Source organism: Ricinus communis, chromosome 5, assembly GCF_019578655.1.
Source record: "Ricinus communis isolate WT05 ecotype wild-type chromosome 5, ASM1957865v1, whole genome shotgun sequence".
In the NCBI taxonomy this organism is placed as follows: Eukaryota; Viridiplantae; Streptophyta; class Magnoliopsida; order Malpighiales; family Euphorbiaceae; genus Ricinus; species Ricinus communis.
Window position 1 is genome coordinate 359,764 of NC_063260.1, and position 22,385 is coordinate 382,148.

General features: G+C 30.4%; 5 protein-coding genes across 5 annotated transcripts; 3 read left to right on the forward strand and 2 right to left on the reverse strand.

Moving 5' to 3' along the window:
* The first annotated feature begins 1,405 nt into the window (after nucleotides 1–1,405).
* LOC125370190 (mannan endo-1,4-beta-mannosidase 7) lies at nucleotides 1,406–4,421 on the forward strand. Its single transcript, XM_048374943.1, has 5 exons — nucleotides 1,406–1,954; nucleotides 2,048–2,242; nucleotides 2,642–2,764; nucleotides 3,102–3,304; nucleotides 3,618–4,421. Exons 1-5 carry the CDS (start codon nucleotides 1,631–1,633, stop codon nucleotides 4,066–4,068), a joined length of 1,296 nt encoding a protein of 431 aa, XP_048230900.1. The 5' UTR covers nucleotides 1,406–1,630; the 3' UTR covers nucleotides 4,069–4,421.
* A 1,411-nt stretch (nucleotides 4,422–5,832) lies between these two features.
* LOC125370111 (G-type lectin S-receptor-like serine/threonine-protein kinase SD2-5) lies at nucleotides 5,833–7,932 on the forward strand. The gene has a single exon (XM_048374388.1). It carries the CDS (start codon nucleotides 5,833–5,835, stop codon nucleotides 7,930–7,932), a length of 2,100 nt encoding a protein of 699 aa, XP_048230345.1.
* Nucleotides 7,933–8,852: 920 nt separating this feature from the next.
* Nucleotides 8,853–11,396, reverse strand: LOC8273368 (lipid phosphate phosphatase epsilon 2, chloroplastic). Its single transcript, XM_002521500.4, has 4 exons — nucleotides 10,811–11,396; nucleotides 10,204–10,429; nucleotides 9,607–9,680; nucleotides 8,853–9,267 (listed from the first exon to the last, which is right to left on the reverse strand). The coding sequence occupies exons 1-4, from the start codon at nucleotides 11,120–11,122 to the stop codon at nucleotides 9,040–9,042; spliced, it is 840 nt and encodes a 279-aa protein (XP_002521546.2). The 5' UTR covers nucleotides 11,123–11,396; the 3' UTR covers nucleotides 8,853–9,039.
* Nucleotides 11,397–13,110: 1,714 nt separating this feature from the next.
* Nucleotides 13,111–15,944, reverse strand: LOC8273367 (lipid phosphate phosphatase epsilon 2, chloroplastic). The gene is made up of 4 exons (XM_002521499.4): nucleotides 15,434–15,944; nucleotides 14,421–14,646; nucleotides 14,189–14,262; nucleotides 13,111–13,395 (listed from the first exon to the last, which is right to left on the reverse strand). The coding sequence occupies exons 1-4, from the start codon at nucleotides 15,785–15,787 to the stop codon at nucleotides 13,186–13,188; spliced, it is 864 nt and encodes a 287-aa protein (XP_002521545.3). The 5' UTR covers nucleotides 15,788–15,944; the 3' UTR covers nucleotides 13,111–13,185.
* A 4,212-nt stretch (nucleotides 15,945–20,156) lies between these two features.
* LOC8273366 lies at nucleotides 20,157–21,518 on the forward strand. Its single transcript, XM_002521498.4, has one exon. The coding sequence runs from the start codon at nucleotides 20,572–20,574 to the stop codon at nucleotides 21,397–21,399; it is 828 nt and encodes a 275-aa protein (XP_002521544.2). The 5' UTR covers nucleotides 20,157–20,571; the 3' UTR covers nucleotides 21,400–21,518.
* The last annotated feature ends 867 nt before the right edge of the window (nucleotides 21,519–22,385 follow it).

A 22,385-nucleotide genomic window follows, 5' to 3' on the forward strand; every position in this document is an offset into this window, starting at 1 on the left:
TAAGAAGAGCATACATAAATACAAGATACACATATAAATTTTTGAAATTTAGAATATGATATGAAAGAGACACATTATTTTAAAAATATTTATTCAAATTTAAGTAATATAATTTATATAGCTCAATTTATTATTAATAATATCAAATAAATGTATATATATTAATATGATATATGCGTATATTTTATAATTTTTATTTTCATAAAAAATTATTTATGTTTGTAAAAAATTATGGGCTAGTTAGCTTAAAGAAATTTAATATTAAGCCAATTGTAGAATTACTTACAAATTTAGAGGATTAAATAACTATTTATTCCCATTATTAAAATTTTAAAATTGTTATCCTGTGTCTTAAATGTATTCCCAGGCATCAAAGCTTGCAATTTATTTGGATCTGTGTTCACTATATTGGGTTCAATTACTAACAAAAAGTAGTTGTTATCGATAGTTTTAAAATATTTTGATTTCAACTCTATATTTTATTATTGATTTAATATTAATTTTTAAATAAAATCATTAATTAAATTTACTCACATGACGTAAATTTCGGTAACAATAAAAATAATTCAATCGATATTAGAACTGTTGACTCATCCCATGAGTAAAATATTATTATTTAACTACATAAAATTTATTTATTTTTCTTCTTAAATCTTAGAGTTTTATTAATTTCATATACTTAAAATAAAAATATACTAGAGTTATAAGAATGCCGATTCTTTTTTTTTTGTTGCCAGAATTCACGACATATCAGTAAATTTAATTAATAATTGCATAAGAAATTAAAATTGAAATTAATATTAAAATATAATATTAAATTAAGAAAATTTTAACAAATATAAAGTATAATAAAGGTTTTGCAATTAAGCCTCAATATTACTAATTCTTTCCTTCTTAATTTTTTATTTCTTTTTCTAACATAAATGGTCATGATTCTAATACACCAATATAATAATAATAATAATTATTATTATTATTATTTCTTGTCATGATCTATTTCTATTTCTTTATGGCATCCCACTTGTTTGCCATGCTTTTTATCAAGATATTTTGATTTAAGGGATTTGCTATTTATTTTATTTTCTAAAACCAGACCGCATGGTAGATTTCTTCTTAATTTCTGAAAGAGATGAACTTAATAATAGTGCAAAAAGATCTAACTTTTGATAACAGTGTTTGCTCTAGAGAATTCTTGAGTTCAAGTTATGTCCTTTTATATCATATGAGTTTTGTCTTTACAGTCAGTAAAAGAGAATGGTTGATTAGTTTATTATGCACCCACATGAAACTTCTGTGAACTGAAAAAGAAGAAAAGGAAAAAGAAAAGCTATTGCTATGGTGTGAAAAAGTTTTAACCTTTGTGACTACAAAATAGGAACTGGAGAAATTTCATTTTCAAGGTTGGGTTTTTACCTTCTGTTTCAAAACAAAAAAAAAAAAGGTTAGATTTTACCTTGCAGACACCTTTTTTTTTTTTTCTTCTTCCTTTGTTTGTTTCTCTGTAGACAGTCTCTGCAATCTGTAGTATGTTAATAAATTTGGGTTGTAAGAAGACAAACCTGTGATAAAATAGCAACTCTCTTCTCTCTATTAGCCTAAGATTTCCTTCCTTCATTCTCACATCTAAGAGATGAGGCATTTTATGTTGGCTCTTTTTCTAGCCATTCTGATCCACCAAGGGTGTTTCCACATCCATGTTGAAGCTGGAGATGGATTCATCAGAACCAGAGGAGTGCATTTCTTCTTGAATGGTAACCCTTACTATGCAAATGGGTTCAACGCCTATTGGTTGATGTATATAGCTTCTGATCCATCTCAAAGACACAAAGTTTCAACTGCTTTTCGTGAGGCTGCAAGCCATGGCCTCACTGTAGCTAGAACTTGGGCTTTCAGTGATGGCGGTTACAGGCCTTTGCAGTACTCTCCTGCCTCTTACAATGAACAAATGTTTAAGGTTTCTTCAGTACTAATTCTTTGCAGTTACTTTTTTTCTATAAATCTTATAAATTCATGATGATCTGGGTTCTTTTTCTTTGTTGGGTTAAAGGGACTGGATTTTGTTATAGCTGAAGCTAGAAGATATGGGATCAAGCTCATATTGAGTTTGGTAAACAACTATGAAACCTTTGGAGGGAAGAAGCAGTATGTGAACTGGGCTAGAAGTCGAGGACAGTATCTATCTTCTGATGATGATTTCTTTAGACACCCTGTTGTTAAGGGTTACTTCAAGAACCATATCATGGTAACACTCCTTGCCTCTTTCTTGGGCTATCTTTCATTTGTTTTTGTTTCTTCTTTTTTGAACATATTGCCATGGGTTTCATTATTTTTGTGCATTAAGAAAAAAAATAGCAGCAGAAACTGGTTACTAGAGTATGCAGCTTGCTCTGTTTCTTTTTGGCAGCAACTGTTGTGATTTACAGTGCTGTTCAACCTTGATAGTGACTCTTTTGTACCACTTTTCTTATTTGAATATTTCATTGTAATACTCGAGGTACAGTGTTTGTAGCACACGTTTCAGTTGATCAATGATAGTGGAGAGTGTCTGAACTCTGCTCTGTCTATAGAACATCATATGCATGATCAATGAGACTTATTATCCATGATTTCGTTTTTTATACTTTTTTAATTGCTTTTGCAGACCGTCCTAAACAGATACAACAGCTTTACTAGAATGCACTATAAAGATGATCCAACAATAATGGCATGGGAACTTATGAATGAGCCCAGATGCACATCTGATCCTTCTGGAAGGACTATTCAGGTTCTTTTCCGGTTATTTTGGTTTACTTCTTTTATGAGCTTGATGGATCCTTAACCAAGCCCCACTGACACCATGCTTCTTGAATTTCAATAGCATTTGAAATTGGACCTAATTTTATTGGTATATTAAAGGTTCAACTATTCTTTAACTTTTACTTTTATTTTTGCTTTTTGCCCCACTTCTTTGCGGATATGGACCTCCTTAATGAATGCAAAAGTTGGCAAGAAAGATACATAATGCACTTAGCATAATACCCTTTTTTTTTAAAAAATAATAATAAAAAATTCTGACTAATTAAGCTTAAATGTAGCATTATTGTTGCTATTTCCTGTGATAGGCTTGGATAATGGAAATGGCTCAGTTTGTGAAGTCAATGGACAGAAATCACTTGCTGGAAGCTGGATTAGAAGGATTTTATGGAAAATCAACACCACAGAGGACTTCTCTCAACCCTGGAATTGAAATGGGAACTGACTTCATTGCCAATAACCGCATCCCCGGCATTGATTTTGCCACAGTTCACTCATACCCAGATCAATGGTAAGCTCTCAGAAATATATATATGTAAATTTGTTGGCGGTGTATACTGTACACCGAGTTTAGATAAGAGTTTCTCTAAATTGGGAGTATCCTTATCATTATAGGCTGGGTTTGGTGGCATGCATAATTATGTCTTGTGTCCTAACATATTTATATACATGCGAACACATTCTTTTCATGCCATGTGCGTACATTAATATCCTACCCTCCAACCATCCTTTCTAACTAAAAATAATGATAAGAAGATAAGGGTTTAGTATAACAAACTTTGCCATAATTTCTCTGCTGATGTTTTATAATGCCGCATGAGCAGGTTATCCAACTCTAACGATCAATACCAACTTACGTTCTTAAACAACTGGCTCAACGCTCACATCCAAGATGCACAATATACTCTGCGAAAGCCAATCCTCCTGACAGAGTTCGGAAAATCTTGGAAAGATCCTGGTTTCAGCACATACCAGAGAGACCAAATGTTCAACACAGTGTACTTCAGAATATACTCGTCAGCTAAAAGAGGAGGAGCAGCTGCTGGAGGCCTGTTTTGGCAACTTCTGACTGAAGGAATGGATAGTTTTCGAGATGGTTATGAGATAATCTTAGGAGAGCGATCATCTACTGCAAATGTCATATCTCAACAATCTCACAAGCTCAATCAAATTCGAAAGATCTTCGAGAGAATGAGGAATGTGCAGAGGTGGAAGAGGGCAAGGGCTATGAGGAGGCATCAGGGTGGAAACAGGGGTGGGCATATTGGAAACTGAAGATTCTCATGCATTGAGGACATAATCATAAATAAGAGAAAAATTAAAGAAAGAAGATTGGGAGTGAAGAGTGTGCAATTGTGTTCTCTTTTTGGTCATGTTTTTTTTTCTGTATGTTAGTTTTCTCTCTTAGAGATGATTGTGTTTTCGTCCAGGAGGGTCAGCTTAGGGTTTTTACCTCTCTCTACTTGTGCTCTTTCTATTGTTAATGAGTCTTATATTACTCCATATCTGCCCAACAGAATTATTCAAGAGATTTACTGAGAGATGCTTCATAGATAAATGCCAGCAGCAAAAAAGATTTATGGAGAAAATAAGTATCTATTCAAAATTCCCAGTTACAGGGTTTAGAATTATTTTTTATTTAAATTATGTTGATTTCTTACATTATTTTTCTCATCAATTCATCTGCCCTTTACAAAAATAATTTTTAAAATTTTAAAAGATAATATAAAATAAAAATTTAGCTTCAATGCCAAACCAAGCTTAAGTATTGAGGAATAATATAATATTAGTATAGACTATCATTGACTACAAAACTAAAGAAAAGACAGTTTAAGCAAAAAGTGATATGAAAGCATTGAAAACAATATTAGTGGAAAAGGAATATAAAGACCCAAGTCCACTTAAATTTAATATAAACACTACCATATGATTTTGATGACTTAAGTTTTCTAGAGATTTTTATTTATTTCTTTAAGATAATTTTAATATTGTTATTCTTTTTTGCCTCTCTTTTTTACTTATTTAGAAATATCTTTTTTTTATTATTATTGTTAATAATTTATTTTAATAATGAGATCTACTGCGAATCTTTTATGAAATAAAAAAACTTGTTTATCCGTGCGTTACACACTGTTATTATTATTTTGAATATAAAATTAAACTAATAAATATAATTTGATAAATATTTATTAGTTAATTTTAATATTATATAAATTATACTATCAATATTAATTAATATTATTATTTTTTAGGATTAAGGATTTATTATATAATTAAAAAATTAATTTATTATTGAATATAATATTAAAAATATATTTAAGATGTTATTTCTTAGAACTAGAATTATTATCCAATTAAAGAACTAATTTATTAGTTAATATAATATTAAAATATTATTAATATGCTATTTCTTAAGATTAGAGTCAATATTTAATTAAAAATGTAACTTATTAATTATCAAAATAATATAAAAAATTATTAAATTACATATTAGCTTGAATTTCATGTGCCAAAAATAAGTACACATATTAAAATAAAAATTTTATATCAAAAATTAAGCACACATATCAAAAAAAAATTATATTTTAAAAATTAATTTATATACAAATTATTAAAAATTGACACGCATATCAAAAGATAAATGTAAAAAAACTACATATTTTATTTTTACTTTTTTCTAATTAATAATACACTTTCATTAAATGATATTAATATGTTATCAACTTATAAATAACTCAAATATTAAAGGGGTGCCTTACCTTTAATCATTACTACATCTAATATATTTATATCAACTATTCAATTCAAAAAAAATTGTAATTAATTATTGGAATTGTTAGCTTTGTTGTACCAAAAGAAAACATAGACTTGACACTCTTTGTAAAAAGCAATATATAAAAATATTGCCTATAAACCCCTTTTTTTTAAAAAAAAGAGGTAAAGGAAAAGGAATGTGAAACCACTGAGAAGTCATACACAAAGATCTTATAAATCATACATATAATTCTTCATCTTCATAGCAGAAGAGCAATCAGAGCCATGCCTGGTTTGTTTCTTCAGCTACTCCTACTCTTTCTTGTTAGTCCTTGCAATATTCTTCAATTCACATTTTGTAAAGACTATGGCTCAGCCAACGTTTCATCCTTATGGAAAAACAACATCTCTTCCACTTCCATGGGAAACTGGACATTCTCTGATGGTTCTGTTGTTAGGCCTGTTCTTGCAACTTACTATCATGACCGCCCAAATTTTGGATTTGGATTTTTCAGAAATGGGACTGTCAGTGATGGTTCTTTCTATCTTGTGTCACTCAAAATTCCACTCTCCTTAAATCCATCTTTTCGTTTTAAAGATTATTCCCCTGTAATTCTTTGGTGTGCTAATCGAGAAAGGCCGGTTGGAGAGGAATCAACTCTTGAATTTACTTCTGATGGGAACTTGGTGTTGAATGACAGTAATGGCACTCTTGTTTGGTCATCTAACACCTCTGGTACCTCTGTCAACGTAATGGGCATATCATATGCAGGAAACCTGAGACTTTACAATTCGAGAATGGCAATGAAATGGCAATCTGTTCATGCTTCGACAAATACATGGCTTCCCAAACAGTTTATGCATTATGGCCAAGGGTTAAGGTCCACTATTTCAGCCACAAATTTCTCTTCAGGCTTGTTTAATCTCTCTGTAACTGATAATGGTATTCATGTATTCAATCTATCAAATTCTCGAAACTCTCGTCACACTATCTTTTCATATAATAATGGTGGGCATGCATCATTCAATTTTGTCATTGGGTCTTTGGAGTTCTCAAACAACCGTGTGAGCTACAAACCAAATGGAGAAGCCTTCCAGTGTCTGAGACTCGAGCCAGATGGCCGTTTCAACGCTTATCAATTAGTTGATGGGTACAAAATGACCTTGGCCTACAGTCTTCTTGGTCAAGAAGAAGGCATTACGCCATTGACACCTGCAGAAAAGAAGGAACACAAATCATCTTTGCAAAAAAAGCTAGTAATTTATCTTTCCCCTTCTTTGGTATTTGGCTTCATGTCAACTGGAAGTTGCTGTTTCTATTTCCTGTGGAGGAGAAGAAAAAATATCAAGCAAAGAGGAGAAAGATCAACAGCAGTGGGAGGAGAAGGATATGACGAGTCTTCAAGTGCTCAAGTACCACTTGTTCTCAACAAGTTCTCTCACAGCTTTCTTGTATCTGCCACGCAGAATTTTGAAGTGAAGCTTGGTAAAGGAGGATTTGGGGAGGTGTTCCAAGGCGACATAAACGGCATAAAAGTTGCAGTGAAAAGCCTATACCACGATGTCCGGCAGCAAAGTGAATTCAAGGCGGAGGTAAAAACACTTGGCAGCATTCACCATTTCAATCTTGTGAGGCTAGTTGGGTACTGCATTACAAACAAGAAACGACTCCTTGTGTATGAGCACATGTCTAATGGATCCTTAGATAAATGGATATTCCCAGAAAGCCAAAGACAGAGACTTCCATGGAAAATGAGGAGGAAGATCATTGTTGGCATCGCTGAGGGACTCAAGTATCTTCATGTGCATTGCAATCCCCATATAATTCACTTCGATGTTAAACCCCAAAATATTCTCTTAGATGAAGACTTCAACGTCAAGATTGCTGATTTTGGATTAGCAAAACTGATGGAAAGAGACAGAAGTCAAGTGTGGACAAGATTGAAGGGAACTAGAGGCTATATAGCTCCTGAGTTGTTCAAGGGCAAAGATATTTCAATGAATGTTGATGTTTACAGCTTTGGAATCGTAATACTTGAGACAATTTGCGGACGGCAGAATCTGGATTCATCAGAAAAGGAGTTTCTGATAGATTTAGTGCTGAAAAAAGTGGAAGAGAATAGACTGATGGATTTAGTTGATAAGCAGGCAGACATGCAATCAAATTTGGATGAAGCTGTTACAATGTTGGAGATGGGGATTTGGTGCCTACAGCCTCATGGTAGAAGGCCATCCATATCTTTGGTTATGAAAGTTCTTGATGGTTCAATACCTACGGGACCACTCACTGACTATAGCTTCTTAACTATGGAAATTCGCTCAGAAGAACCCAAACCAGCTGCCACCACCTCTCTCATCGCCTCAGCCTTGTCAGGACCTCGTTGAGGACTTTGTTTGATGATTTTCTGTAACTCATTACAAGTATGCTCTGGTTTAAAATTTGATACATTAACTAGTCAGCTGGAAAGCTGGCTACCTCCTCTGTAGCCTCCTCCTTCCGTCTTGAATTGCTCTGAACAATTCATTGCCCACATTTGTGCTTATATATATATATATATATATATATATATATATATATAGGTATCACCGATATATATCTCTTCTTAGAGCATGCAGGGTTTATGGAGATGTTTATTGTGGAAGACGTACGTACTGCAGAGAAGATTCTTAAATAAGATCCAAATTGTGCAGCTGCCATATTCGGAAGTGGAAGGAGGCAGCAAATGTAACGAAGATGATGAGAATAAAAGGGAAAAATGAAGGAGAGCCAGGGTGGCCTTGGATTAAAATTAAGGATAAAGTTTCTGCATTTGTGACTTTGTCATCAGTCTCATCCCAAACGCTCAAGTTGAAATCGCCAGACTAAATCTGTAAATACCACCCTTTTTTATTTACAAAACAATTTTCATAGAGTAACTTACAATTAATGGGTAATTTTCAAGTTAAGTTTTATTACAGTAATTATTTAGTCAAATTGAGCTGATGGCAAGAGGAAACTGTATAGAACATTCTTGAGGATAACAATCACTGCCACATAATCACCTAGGAAGTGCTCTCAAAACTACTTAGAAACGTCTGCTGCTGAGAGAGTCAAATCAAGCTTACTCTGACAGCAGTTTGATATTTTTGATAGCAGGGGAAAGGAAAAGGAAAGAACACTAATACAATCAATCATCCAGGAACATAATCAGTTCCTGCCGCTGAATATAAATTGTAAAATGCCTTGACACTGTTTAGCTTGTATGCAGTTGTCCATGTGTTCACATGTGCTATATGAATAACTTTCCCAATAAAATACATTCTCATGGTAAATTTGTTGCACAGTTCTATATTATCTTTAACAAAGTTGTTACTCTGACAGCAGCAAAAGACGGTATTTTACATAAGCCCTATTGGAGGTCAAACTGTCAAAAGAATAAGAAGGACCTGCTAATGGAATTTAGTCAGGTTGTAGTAAGCTTCATCTGTATATAAAAGAAAAGGAAAATATTTTCATTCCTCATCCTTGAGCCAATGACGGATCACATACAAAAGGAATCCTAAGCAGAATGAAAATGCGGCAAAAACAACAACTATGCGAACCCACAAGGAGGAATTAAATTCATCCAGAACAATGGTTTGCCATAACCAATACCACAAGAAAGAGAATAGAGACCCTGCAGCAGCACCAACCACCACTTGGCTGGCTGTATGATATTGTTGTGAGACTCGTAGCCATGACTACAAAGACAAGCAATAGAAATAAGCATCAACAATCTTTCAATTTTTAACCAGTTTAGCTAAGGAGAATCAATTTCCAAGAAATCAACTTAGCGGATTGTTGCTAAATAAATGGGAATTCATAAGTTTCATAATCTAAACATTACAGTTTTGCAGTTTTTAAGAATGTGGAGTCACAAAGACTAGTTCCCAGGTTCTGTATATCTTGCATTCATTTCATAATTTGCAAAGCCATCACTTTCTTCATTTAGCACTGCATTTTTTTTTCTTTTGAAAATATAAACTATATGGTCACAAGAATATACTGCATATGATAATGAATCATAACATGATACTTACAAAGTATGAGCCCAATGCCAAATTAAGTCCACTTATGAGCAATGTAAATTCATTTACTCCAAGCCATTCTGTAACTGCAACAACATACAGGGCAGCAACTTGTCAGCAACAGAACCATTATTACGTTGGCAATTTACTGATAACAGGAAAAATACAAATCATCTAGAATTCTTGTGGTTCATTGAAATATTTCTTACAACTGCTCGTTTTATTTTGTTTGACAGACTATTTGGAGGAACACGTCTTTTACCAGCACCGGATGATAAATAAATGCCACTGCCAACAAATTCAGCATAGATAGTATGCATAATTTAACCTAGATTTGTATGCAATAAGGATTTCTGCACATTCAGACTATCATCTAAATAAGTTTTGATGCTCATCCAAAATCATCATTTCAATCAAGGATCTCAAGTAAAAAAAAAAAAAGAATCTAAGCATAATGCACAGGACCATATTGAAATAATTCAATCAAACATGATAGTTTCATCAATAAGGTCAAACAGCAATCGATCTAAAATAGCCGGGCATGATAATATTATAAAATAAATTTGCTCAATTCACAATGTAATCAAATAAAAGGGAAAATAGAACTACCTGAAAGACTACAAAACACAACAGTGTAAAAGATGCACTGAGCATGTGAAGAGGGCATTCCAGGATCAGATTTCGCAGTGGCAAATGGTCTCTCTTGGTTGAATACTCGTTTTAGTGTTACTGATAGTATAGCATTTAATACAGACCCCATAGCAATCCACAAGGCCTCAGCATCATGCCTCCAGAGAAGGACAACACCAAACAAGGCAGCTACAAGCCACTTGCTCTGTACAAACGACAGTCAAGCTATAATTTCATGAGAATTAAGAAGCTTTTGCAATTGAATCCCGTGTACAAATATCATACACTAACATATTTGAAAGAAACCTCATTGAATTCTTAGCAAAAGCACAAATATTATGTGAAATTTATTTGCTTTAGGTACAAGCACTCTCATCTGCAACAAGATTATCTAGTAACTGATTCAATAGGAAGTTAATTGGTGACAACCGTTATGCTAAATTCCAGATTTCTCGGGCACATATACAACTATAAACTCGAGACAAGAACCAAAATCGAAGACGTACAAGTTATAACACATCAAAAGTATCAGTCGAAGACAGTAGATGAAATTAATATATTTGCTTCATAATAAGGTAATACAGACCAGACGATTGAGAAGGGGTTCAAAACCCCGAGCCATCAACTGAGAACGAAAATCAGAAGAATCATCAGCCAAAGTATCAGGTTGAAGAATCTTAACATTTTCTTCGCCATCACCGCTCCTAAACGCAGACGTCCAGACCATCTCAGTCATGGTTTTTGACACGGCTTTCTTGGAACCAAACCCACTAAAGAAAATCGATCTTGAAGCAGGAAGTCGAAGAAGCAAAGTGGATTTGCAGGAATCGAGCTTAGAAGGGCGTGAAAAAGAGAGTTTCAAGGTGGGTTTGTGGAGAAGGGCAACTGTTGCTACCATTTTCTCGACTGACTATGGCGGAGAAAGCGTAGAAGAAGGACTAGCAGCAAGTGCCATTATTTTAAAATGGCTAATATTATTTGCAAATTGGCAACGTGAAAATTTGTGGAGCAGTCCTTTTTTCTTTTTGATTATTTATTTTTCTTTTATTAGATTCAAATTATATTGTTTCTTCATTTTCTTTTTTGTTTTTTGTTTTAAGAGGTAAGAAAATGGACACTTGTGAAGGATTAGTGATGGAACCTTTATGCCACACTAAGTTGTTTATGTGTAAGAACTATTATTAACTTTTTATGATTAATTGAATAAAAATTAGTTTCTAATTGAATAAATCTTGATTTAGTAATTTAGATATTAATTATCTTATGAATGTTGTGGTTACTTAATTGCTGACCTACTTTTTTAAGGCTTTAGATGGTGAAGTGAGAATTAAAGTCTAACCCTAGTTTATGGATTACTGAAGATTAGAGATAACTCTATGCCTTTGAAGTAATAAACTACCATAAATATGGGATAATTACAAATTTAATATTTTAACTTTTTAATTTTAATGTTTAAATTATTCTTTTATTTAATTAAATGTATGAACGTGATGATTTACAAGTTCAAATAATTATTTAATTTATTTTATATATGAAATGGTCTAAATATTTTTATTCATCCTTACTTATAATATTTTCTATTTTTTATTTTTTCTCTATTTACTGTTAAATCTCAATTAGCACTAAAAAATATTGAATTAAATTCTTTTAATTTTTATTTATTTTTAAAAGAAAGAAATTTACTTATTATTTTTTAATTTCTAGAATTATTTTTTCATAACACTTAATACTTTTTTTTCTATATTTTATTTTTATTTTTATGAAATTAATGCACAAATAAAAAAATAAGTAAATGATATTTAATTTTTAAAATTTTTATTTAAATGAATGAGAAAAATAAAACAATTTTACTTTTTTTCTTTTTTAATTGTTTAAAAAACAATGGAATTAAAAAGACTATGCTAAAAATAAATAAAAATAAAAAATGATATTATTTTAAAAAGAGGTATTTAAATTAATTTATTTTTTAAAATAAATAAGCACGATAACCAGTAAATCTAGCTAAAAATATTATATATTATTAACATATTTAAATACTCAATTAAACAAAAGAATAATTTAGACTTCAAAATAAAAAATAAAAAATAAAAATACCAAATTTATAATTTTTTCCTATAAATTTTGAAAGATTCTTATTTCTATGATAGAGGCATGTGACTAATAATTGAAACAAACCTATTAGATATTTAAAAGTAATTGACTTTAAGATAATCATTAATCAAAACTGAAAATTCTTACAAGTTTAATAATAAATCCTCTCGAGTATAATTTATTATTTTTATTTTTATTTTATTAGCTTATAACAAACCTGATTATTCGTTTTTCTAGATAAAAATTAATTTAGTATATTTTGGTATTTTGAATTCCTTTTCTTATGGGACCATACTTTAATTTTCTCTATACTATTTTTGTGCCATTTGTAGGCATGCAAGTCTTCCACAACTTATAGATTAGTACAAAACCATACAGCGAAGGAGTAAATGGAAGAACTTCTCTTCTTTCTTCTTCCTCTTTTTCTTTCTCATAAAGAACTTCTCTTCTTTCTCTTTTTATATGTATATATACATATTTTCTTATTATTAGATAGTGTTCATAAATCTCATAAATGCTTTTCTAACTGATACTCAAGTTCTTAGTGAAAAAAATGACACTTAAATTTGAACCTAAACCCTCATTTCTCCCTCTTGTTGAGACATTTAGCAACTAGTAAAACAACTCTGATAATTAAGAAACCAATCTATGGAATCCTACATTTGTTAATAAGAATTAATCATTCTTACTTTCACTGTAAAAATGAAAACTCATATAATAAAAAAAAGATTATTAAAATTCAAAACTTTTTACTTCCAAGAGTAATCATCTTTACCACTTAAGCTAGACTTTAAGCGTAGTGATTTTTCAGGCTCAAGGATTAGTGTTTACATATATACATGGCTACAAAGTTCATTACTTATGAACAAGTCAATGAAGAATTACATGTGAAAGAAAGCCTAGAGAAAACGTAGCAGCTCCCAGCATAACAATTGCACGAACCCACCAACAGCAAATGAAAGCATCCAGCACTGTAGCATCCCATGTCCAACACCATAAAATGGAGAAAATGGAACCAACAGCACCGCCAACAACCACTTGGCTCATTGTGTGGAATCGTTGTGAAACCCGCAGCCAACACTACAAAAACAAAACATGATGATAGATAAACTTGCTGTCCATGTTAATTAGTTTCTTAATTGTAAAATTTTAAGACATGAGAAGGGAGTTAACTAAAATATATATATGTATAATATTTAAAATATAAAATTATAATTATTTACATATAAACAATACAATAATAAAAAAATGTATTATATATATATATAATTAAATTAATTTTAAAAAATCCCTTTATATGAATTTAAAATAAGATTTTCATAATCATGTATCTTATTTTTTTGTAATTTTATAATAAATTAATTACGTTTGCTAATATAATGGGCTAATTAGATTAAAAAATTTAATTATAGGGTTAATGGTAAAATTATCCGTAAATTTAGGAATTAAATTATTATTTTGAATGATTTTTCAAACTTTAAATTTGTTTTATTATTTTTATAAATTTTCAAACCGTGTTCATAAAATTAAAAATAATAAAGAATGTTTACACAATGCATATTTAACACATATCGAATATGTAGCTAACATGAATATTTTACACTTTTGAAAATGTCATTATATTAGAGATTTTAATAGTTAAAATCTAACCAACCAAATAATTAGTTTTAGTCATTTTTGTATTAATTGAATTGAAATTCAATCTTATTAATTAGACTCTACAATCTCTCGTTCACTTTAATCAAATTAATTCAAATTTTAATCAAAGTAATTCAAATTTTAATACGACGCTTACAGAGCCTAGAGGCATTCCACTTTGCTTGAGATTAATCAGCAAGCAAAGAACTATACTTCAAATTTTTATGATACTTACAAGATATGAACTGCATGCCAATGCCAGTAAACTCATGATCAATGTAAATTCATTTACTCCGAGTCTTTCCATGACTGCAACAGCATGTAAAAGCAGCAGGAAATACTTGTTAAGTAGTAATCATTAGTCATTAAAAACCTGATTAATTTTTTACTTAACACTTAAATGGTTCAATCTTTACTACACAAAACAAACTTTGAGCAAAATAGAGGGCAATAAATAAATAAATTACTTGACAAAACAGAAACCACAAAAATGTAGAAGATGGATTGTGCATGCGAAGATGGCATCCCAGGGTCAGATTTCAAGGCTGAAATGGGTCGTTGCTGGTTGAATATCTTTTTGAGTGCTACGCAGAGGATGAAATTTACAAGAGACCCCATAGCAGCTCTTAAGGATTTGGCATCATTCCTCCATAGAAGAACAGCTACAAACGATACAAGTACAAGCCACTTGCTCTGTACTCACATATTTTATTAGTTTTATATTAGAAGATTTGCACTTGATTAGTAATTAAATATAAATTTATTCATCTTTATTTGGGATTAGAGAAAATAAGTAAGAGAGGAAATAAAATTGATAAACCTTAATTCCCTTTTCTCTATTTTCTATCTTTGTTGACAGTAAAAATAAGGAAAACAAAAAATAAAGAAACCAAGAGAGTTGAAAATATAAAAAAAAAATATTCTTTTTCCTCTATAAGTTAGCCTGTCAAACTCTTATTAGAAAATCTTTTATCTTTTCCGATCTATATTCATTAGTTTTAAATAATTAATTATATTTTAATTATTTATTGTCAAAAGGGGTATATACAGAGTATACATTACTTATTTATTTATCACGATATGTATATTTAATATAAGTAAAAATTATTCTACATATATTTAATATAAGTAAAAGTTATTCAATTTTATCTATTGAGCTTAAAAAGTTAAACTTTAAAAGTAAAAATTCAAATTTATAAAAAAATAAAATTTTGATAAAAAGAGATATTTAATGATTTTAATTAAGAAATTAAATCAAATAATTTTTATTCATATAAAATATATGCATCACAACGGACATATTAAAAAATATATTTTATATATATATATAATGAATATTATATATTTTAAAAATAAAATTAATTATTTAAACTAATAAATATATTTTACTATTTGAGCGTGAGAATCGATGCATTCTGAGTAAACACCAATGTTTCATATAAATCAGTAAAGTAAGCAACAAGAAACAGAGAATACGAACCAGGCTATTGAGAGCAACATCAAATTCCTCAGCTGGGAATACAGAAGGAAACTCAGTAGGTTTCTGAAGAAGAGCTTCGTGTGGAAACACTGTCACACTCCTCTCATTGTCTCCCCTCCCAAAAGCGGACGTTTTCACCAACCCTGCGCTGGTCTTCACTTTTGACATGGCTATGCTGGATTTAAAGGACACCAATTTTGAAGCTGGATAGTGTAGAAGTGAAGTGGGTTTTCCATAATCATGCTCCAAAGGAGAAGTGAAGGTGGGTTCGCACACAATGGCCCTTTTTGCTACCATTTTGTGGAGGAAAAGGGAACTTGTAGAGATCGCAAGAGCCATCTGAAAAGGGAACATGAGGAGGATTGATGGCTCTTTATCTGTATTATTTTTCCTTCAATGAATTGATTATTTGATTGTCACCCTTCTATAGTTAACAACTGGTGGAGGAAACTCCAAATATGGGATCAATTGCTAATGCATGAAACCCCAGATTGGGAATCTTCCTCTAAACCCTTCATGACAATTAGGACATTTCTTATTGACGTGTCATAAAATTTTCTATTTATATATAAAAATAATTCTTACTAAATACCATAATATTTTAATACTAATTATACATTATAAATAAGTTATTTTTATTTAAATAATAATTTAATTCTAAAAATTATATTTTTGCTATTAATTTATATATATAATTAATATATTATCTAATAATATTAAAAAATGTTAAAAATTATATCTGGTTCATAGATTATTAATTATGCTATTTATAAATTTTTATAGATGCAAAACTAAGTTTTAAAAAAGAATTTTGACATGTTTTGTCAAAATTAGCCTTATTTATATACAAAATAATTCCTAAGTACCGGTGTGTTTATTATATTTTAATATTAATTTATATAAATATTACTAATGTATTAAATATTACATTATTTTTCTAACTAAATAATGATTCTAATTTTAAAAAAATATATTAATTATTTTTACTTATTAGTAATTTATAAATATAATTAATACATTAACTAGTATTAAAATATAAAATATTAAAAAAAATTCCTGATATTGGTAATTACATGATTTAATAATATTTTATGACAAAAATTCAAATTTATCTCTTCTAAATTAAAAATAAATAATAATGATAACTCGTGTAATGGCGAAGTAGATGGGTAGGGTTAATAAGTTTACCAAGAACACCGTTATCCACCCGAAGAAGGGCCCGTCATTTATTAGTTCATCATCTAATTGCAAACGATGAACCAGAATCGTGTGTCTGGGAAATAAATTGACAGTATGCAAAGGGCCAACCCTGTCAGTAATGTGGTCTATATATTCCAATAACCAACGAGCCCTTAGCCTAGTGGTTTGGTTAAGGGTGAGGTAGGTATAGGATCCCGTTCTTGAAGGTATCGGACCTAAGATTAATTCTATCACCGTCCTTTGCGGATCTTAACTTCTAACATGACTCGCACTAAAATGTGGGGTCTATATAATCTCTTTTCTGCTAACATATTTTAAATCTCTATAAAATAGAATAAGACTCTTTGTAATTTGTCATTTTATTTTGGTTTCATAGTATTAATTACTCTAATCTCTTTTTTTAAAAAATTTTAATCAATCGAAAAATAAAATTAAGAATATAAAAATTTATAATCTCACTCTTTACTTTATATATAAAAAATAAAAAATAAATTATAATTTTATTTTGTGATATTTTTTAAAATAAATAGTTTAATTTTTTTATTCATAGAAATCTCGGTAGTGGGCTGTAAGCTTTAATATGAGGTATCATCCTCTTACATTCGCCGTAAAAGTAAAATTTTACCTATTAAAGAGGTAGAAATTTAAACTCAAAACCTACACTCTATCAAGAGTAATTACTCTTGCCACTCGAGTTAGGCTAAAAGATGCTCTAACACATACAAATAAATAAAATCTAATTTAATATATAACTTGCTGGAGAATATAAATTTTAAAACAGAGTCATTGCCATCGACTAGTTTTATGATGAAAAATATAAAAGAATGGATTTCCTTTTCAAAGTAATTCCGGCATAATAAATTAGAGGTGACTACGGTAAATATTCGAATTCAAACTCTATTTAAAAATTTGCATTCAGATTTATTTTAAATTTATTTAAAAAATTATTTTTATTATTCAAATTCGTTCTAAATTTAAATAAAAATATTTATAATATTTAAATTAAATAATTATTAAACATTTTTATGCATATCTAAATAGATATCCTATCTATTAGACACCCGTTTATAAAAACATTTGGTAATCAAATGAGTACCTATTTACCATAATTAAATCTTAAAATATGATAATAAAAATTAATGAAAAATATAAAATATAAATTTAATATTTAATATATTAATATGATTTTATAAATTAAAAATTAAAGAAGATATACTCAAGTTTAATATAATCGGGTTCAAGTAATAGATATTCGCGATTTATCTAAATCTGACATAATCGTATTTTAAATCTATTCTAAATCTTATTATTATTATTCAAAATTATTCCACTAAAATTTGATAGAATCAAATATTTAAAAGTATTTGTTCCATTGCCATTGCCATCGCTAAATAAGAGACTTAAATATGGTATGAACTTAGAGAAGCAATTCTTGAAAAAGAAAGAGACGAAAGAAAAGGACTAAAATCCTACAAGAGGTGAGTGTCATCTTTATGTGGGTCTTATTATGATCATATATAATAACAAAATCTCAAAAACCCTTTACACATATTCTCCCATGGCCTTTACAGGCAAGAAAGTCTCATTACACATGCTCACCAGAAGATAAAAGCCATTTGCTTTGAATCAAAATCACTTTCAAAACCATATTGACAGCCACTAAAATTACTAATTCTAAACAGAAAAAAAATTGCTTTTTATCCCGAAGAATAACGATCATTCAAAAATAGAAGGAATACCTATTCAGAACAATAGTAAAGAGAATAATTCTAAAACCTATATAAATAGATATGGATAGAAGCAAGATAATTATATAAACAATTTATATATATATATTTCATATTTTTTTTATTTTTTTTTATTTTAAGTCCGATTCGAACGGTTAGAGTGGATATTAGACTCAAAATTAAAACCCGCTCGCAGCCGGCCCTGTTTTGACCATTTTTTCTTTAATTACAATATCACAGTCTGAATATTTTTTCATAACAAATCCATCCCATATGATTTAGAAAAAACCATTTAATCAGCTCCAGATTCGATATAAGCAATTATTCTTTTAACCCTTTTGATATTTTATTTATTTATTTATTTTCCAAGCATTTAGGGATAATGTAGAAAATAGTGTAGCAAAAGCCTAAGACAATTAAAATATATATTGGACAGCAGCGAAAGCAGGAATGGAGTAAAGCAGAATAGAGGCAGAATATGAGGAATTAAATGGAGGCGTATGTCTTTCATGTTACAAGTTAAGGCCCTAATAAACAATAGAGTATAACTTCAAAGGATAATGCTCGGGATCATATATGGGTCCTTTTTTTTCTTTTTCTTTTTTATTGAATCCATAATTATTTTTATTCTATTTTATTTTTATTAAATTGTAATAAAAGAAATATTTAATAGCATGCAACCGATAACGAAGACAGATATATAGAAAGTGTGCAGTGAGTATTTATTCTAGTATTGGCTAATGGTATGCAATTTCCTATTTTAGAATTTAGATCAAGTATCTCATGTCCCCCCGCCGCTTGCTGATCTTGCTCCTGACTCCTCTCTTTGCCTTTAGTGGGGGTTGGGGAATTCTCATATTCCGAAAGCTCACGATGGGTCTTCCCCTGTCGGGTATATAGGGGGTTTAGTACCTTTCGCAAAGCTTGGTCATCTGGATTTGATTAATTTGATTTCAAACAGAAAATTAGAGTGAATCGAACCCAACTGATTTTTCATTTTTATTAATAGCATAATTTTTAAGATATGTTTAAAATACTTTGGAATGTACTAAATAACAAACTAATAAATTTATAAATAAGATAAAATATTTTTAATTTTCATATTATGAAAACATGTTAAGTCCGATAAAGAATTTGTTTGAAATCATTTAATAAGATTTCTTTTAATAACTTAGCTAGCTCTATTATTAATTTAATAATCTTTTGTTGTTCAGTTTTTATAATTTTAATAATTTTATTTATCTAAATCTATTTTATATAATAAAATCATAAATCGAATAAATATCTTATAAACTTATAAAATAAAAATTAAATAAATTAATAAAAACAAAATTGAGCTAGAAAAGGAATGAAACAATCTCGATTTTCTCCCTAATTCTCGATTGTTTCCATTTATTGGTAACGTGTCTCTTTTTAAGAAGCAGTAAATTTGGAGGCAAGTTTACCCCTTTTTACCCAAATCCGCCTCTAATGAAATGTTGCATCTTATTTGCCTTTGCCCTGTCTTTAGATTTACTCAAATGGCTTAAAATATTAACTGCAGTTATTTATTTGTCATAAGTTCTCACTCCCACATATATATAATAATAAAAGAAAAAACATATTTGAAAAAAGCAGAATGCGGGTAAGCAGATAACAGGGGGATGGCATGGCACACAGCTCACGTGAAAACCCCACACTCAATCACGCATACGCTATTTACTGCTCCTCACTCACTTCTTAAGCAACATAATAATAATTTTAATTTTAATTAAGCAAACACTCCATTCCACGTGGCAGGTCAATTTTATACCCCACTTAATCGGGCAATAATCCATGCTTGTCTGCAGAATGGCCACCGCACGATTACATCTCTTTTTAAGCATTATTCATTGCAAATTAAATACAATACTAATCAAACTAACAATTAATTTTTTTAATTGTTTTAATCTTTATTTAAATTTCATTTCAAGCTATTTCTTTCTTTTTTTTTGTTTTCTTTTCCTGTGTTTTATTCTAAGACCTATTATTAAGAATTGATTAATCAATTATTATTCCCCTCTAAAGTAATTTGGAAAAGGCTAATGAATGATGTATGATTTGAAGGAGTCTATAAAAGGCAAAGCTTTGTCCGCACAAAGGCTTCACTTCACTTCAGTTCTATAATTTCCATTCCAAACACTCCCCTTTTCCCACTCACATCTTTACAGAAATCATTATCATCTTCTTCTCATGGATTTCTTCGATTTTGACAACGTCAAAGCTCAAAAAGCAGGGGCCATATTATGGTACAGTCACCTGCGAAGCTTGACGAATCTGTTTCGTGTAATTGAGTTTGGCCTTGCTCTTCTGCTTCTCTCTTGGATCTTCAATCGCCTTCCGTTTCTTGTCACGGTTTTCCTGCGAGTTGCAGGCGTAATCGCCAGCCCAATCTTCGTTTTCATGCTCTGCAACGCTATAATCGTCACTCTCATAGTTAAATCTGGTAGATTCTCCGGCGAGAATCCCGCCGCAGACAATGCTGAGACTGAGCTCTACGAGGAATTGTTAAAAAACAACGGAAATCATCCCTGTCCCAAGTCATTGTCGTCTTCTTCTTCAGAGATTCCTTCACCTTCTCCACAGTCTCCGCCTCCCGCAACAGAAGAGATCGAGTACCAAGACAAAGAGATAATTATCTCTAAAATTAATGCTGTCGCTAAAACTGCCAGCGAAGGTGACGATTGTTTTGGCGAAATGGGCTTGTCGTCGGATTCTGAATCGGACTCTAATAATCCGAGAGTTTATCGGAGGTCGAAATCAATGAAGCTAGAGAGCAGCTACCCGGAAAAGGTGACAGGGAAGAAGCTACTGCGGCGGTCAGAGACGGAGAAGTGCAGAAATGAAGTAATTTCTGAGGGATTATGTTTAGAAGATGAATTGAGTGATGAAGAGTTTCAGCGTGCAGTAGATGAGTTCATTGCGAAGCATTTAAGGCTTCGTCGCCAAGAATCCATGTCTATTGTTCTTCAGAAACGGAGCTCAATCTCTGAAATTGAGAAAAATGGCAAGAACTTATGATTTTCTACTTTTTGCTTCTTCTTTTCTCTTTCCCTATTGCTGTGTACAGTAAATTTCCATTAAAGAAACACTGTTGAAACTGTGCTTTTTGTTTCTGAAACTTTTAATCTGCATGATGACTTTAAGTGGGTTCCTTATATAAATTAATCAGGGACAAGAATCGTGTGATAACCTTGTCAATGATTTCTCTTTTCTTAAACGGATCGCATTGAGTTCTGAATTGAAAATGGGTTCGGTATCATTTGAACTAATTATCTTACAGATAATCTTTCTTTTTTTTTAAAAAAAAAAAGAAAATATGAGTCTCGAATTCGAAACCTATTCCGCAAGACAAGGGTTATGACACAGTTAAAATGGTGAAACAGCAATTTGTAATGCTTCTAAGAATCTTGTCTCTGCCCTGTAGGAGAGGTATGATTTCTTATTTGAAAGATGTTACTAATCTTACGGATGTCAGTAGTGTGCCTGAAACATCTTTATAAAGGAAATTGATGCAACTATCTTCTTGGGCTGCTTAGCTTATCTTATCTTATGTTATGCATTTAGCAAGAAATAGAAGAGAATGTAATACATTTTGTTCAAGATTTTCGTGGGTCTCCTCCGCAGTTTTATGCATAATTTTTCTGTTTTTTTTTTTCTTTTTTTATGCTTTCCACTTCATTTATTAACTTCAAAACATTAGAATAATTCTCCCTATTTTATTCTGTATTATATTATGAATACTCAATTTCTATTTTAATTTATCTCAAAAGTTATTCATGTTTAATATTTTAGTTCATTTTTTATTAATAAAATTACTGTTATGTTTTAGTTGTATTTTTAAAAAAAAAAATCACACTTCAATGTGTTGATACTATTGTTTTTAAAAGTTTAGATATAAGAATGCGACCACACATTAAAATATAGAACATATAATTCTTCAAATTTACTTAACATAATATTAATAATTATATATTTTATCTAAATTAAGTCAATTATATATATAT

Coding starts and splice junctions, on each gene's coding strand:
- LOC8273368 (XM_002521500.4), bottom strand. CDS start 11,122: ATGGTAGCAACAGTTGCCCTTCTCCACAAACCCACCTTGAAACTCTCT. Junction 10,430..10,810: donor AACCCCTTCTCAATCGTCTG/GTCTGTATTACC, acceptor TCGTTTGTACAG/AGCAAGTGGCTTGTAGCTGC. Junction 9,681..10,203: donor TGTGTTTTGTAGTCTTTCAG/GTAGTTCTATTT, acceptor ATGTTGTTGCAG/TTACAGAATGGCTTGGAGTA.
- LOC125370111 (XM_048374388.1), top strand. CDS start 5,833: ATGCCTGGTTTGTTTCTTCAGCTACTCCTACTCTTTCTTGTTAGTCCT.
- LOC125370190 (XM_048374943.1), top strand. CDS start 1,631: ATGAGGCATTTTATGTTGGCTCTTTTTCTAGCCATTCTGATCCACCAA. Junction 2,765..3,101: donor CTTCTGGAAGGACTATTCAG/GTTCTTTTCCGG, acceptor TTCCTGTGATAG/GCTTGGATAATGGAAATGGC. Junction 3,305..3,617: donor CACTCATACCCAGATCAATG/GTAAGCTCTCAG, acceptor CCGCATGAGCAG/GTTATCCAACTCTAACGATC.
- LOC8273367 (XM_002521499.4), bottom strand. CDS start 15,787: ATGTTCCCTTTTCAGATGGCTCTTGCGATCTCTACAAGTTCCCTTTTC. Junction 14,263..14,420: donor TGTGGTTTCTGTTTTGTCAA/GTAATTTATTTA, acceptor ATGCTGTTGCAG/TCATGGAAAGACTCGGAGTA. Junction 13,396..14,188: donor TGGCATGCAGTTCATATCTT/GTAAGTATCATA, acceptor TTGTTTTTGTAG/TGTTGGCTGCGGGTTTCACA.
- LOC8273366 (XM_002521498.4), top strand. CDS start 20,572: ATGGATTTCTTCGATTTTGACAACGTCAAAGCTCAAAAAGCAGGGGCC.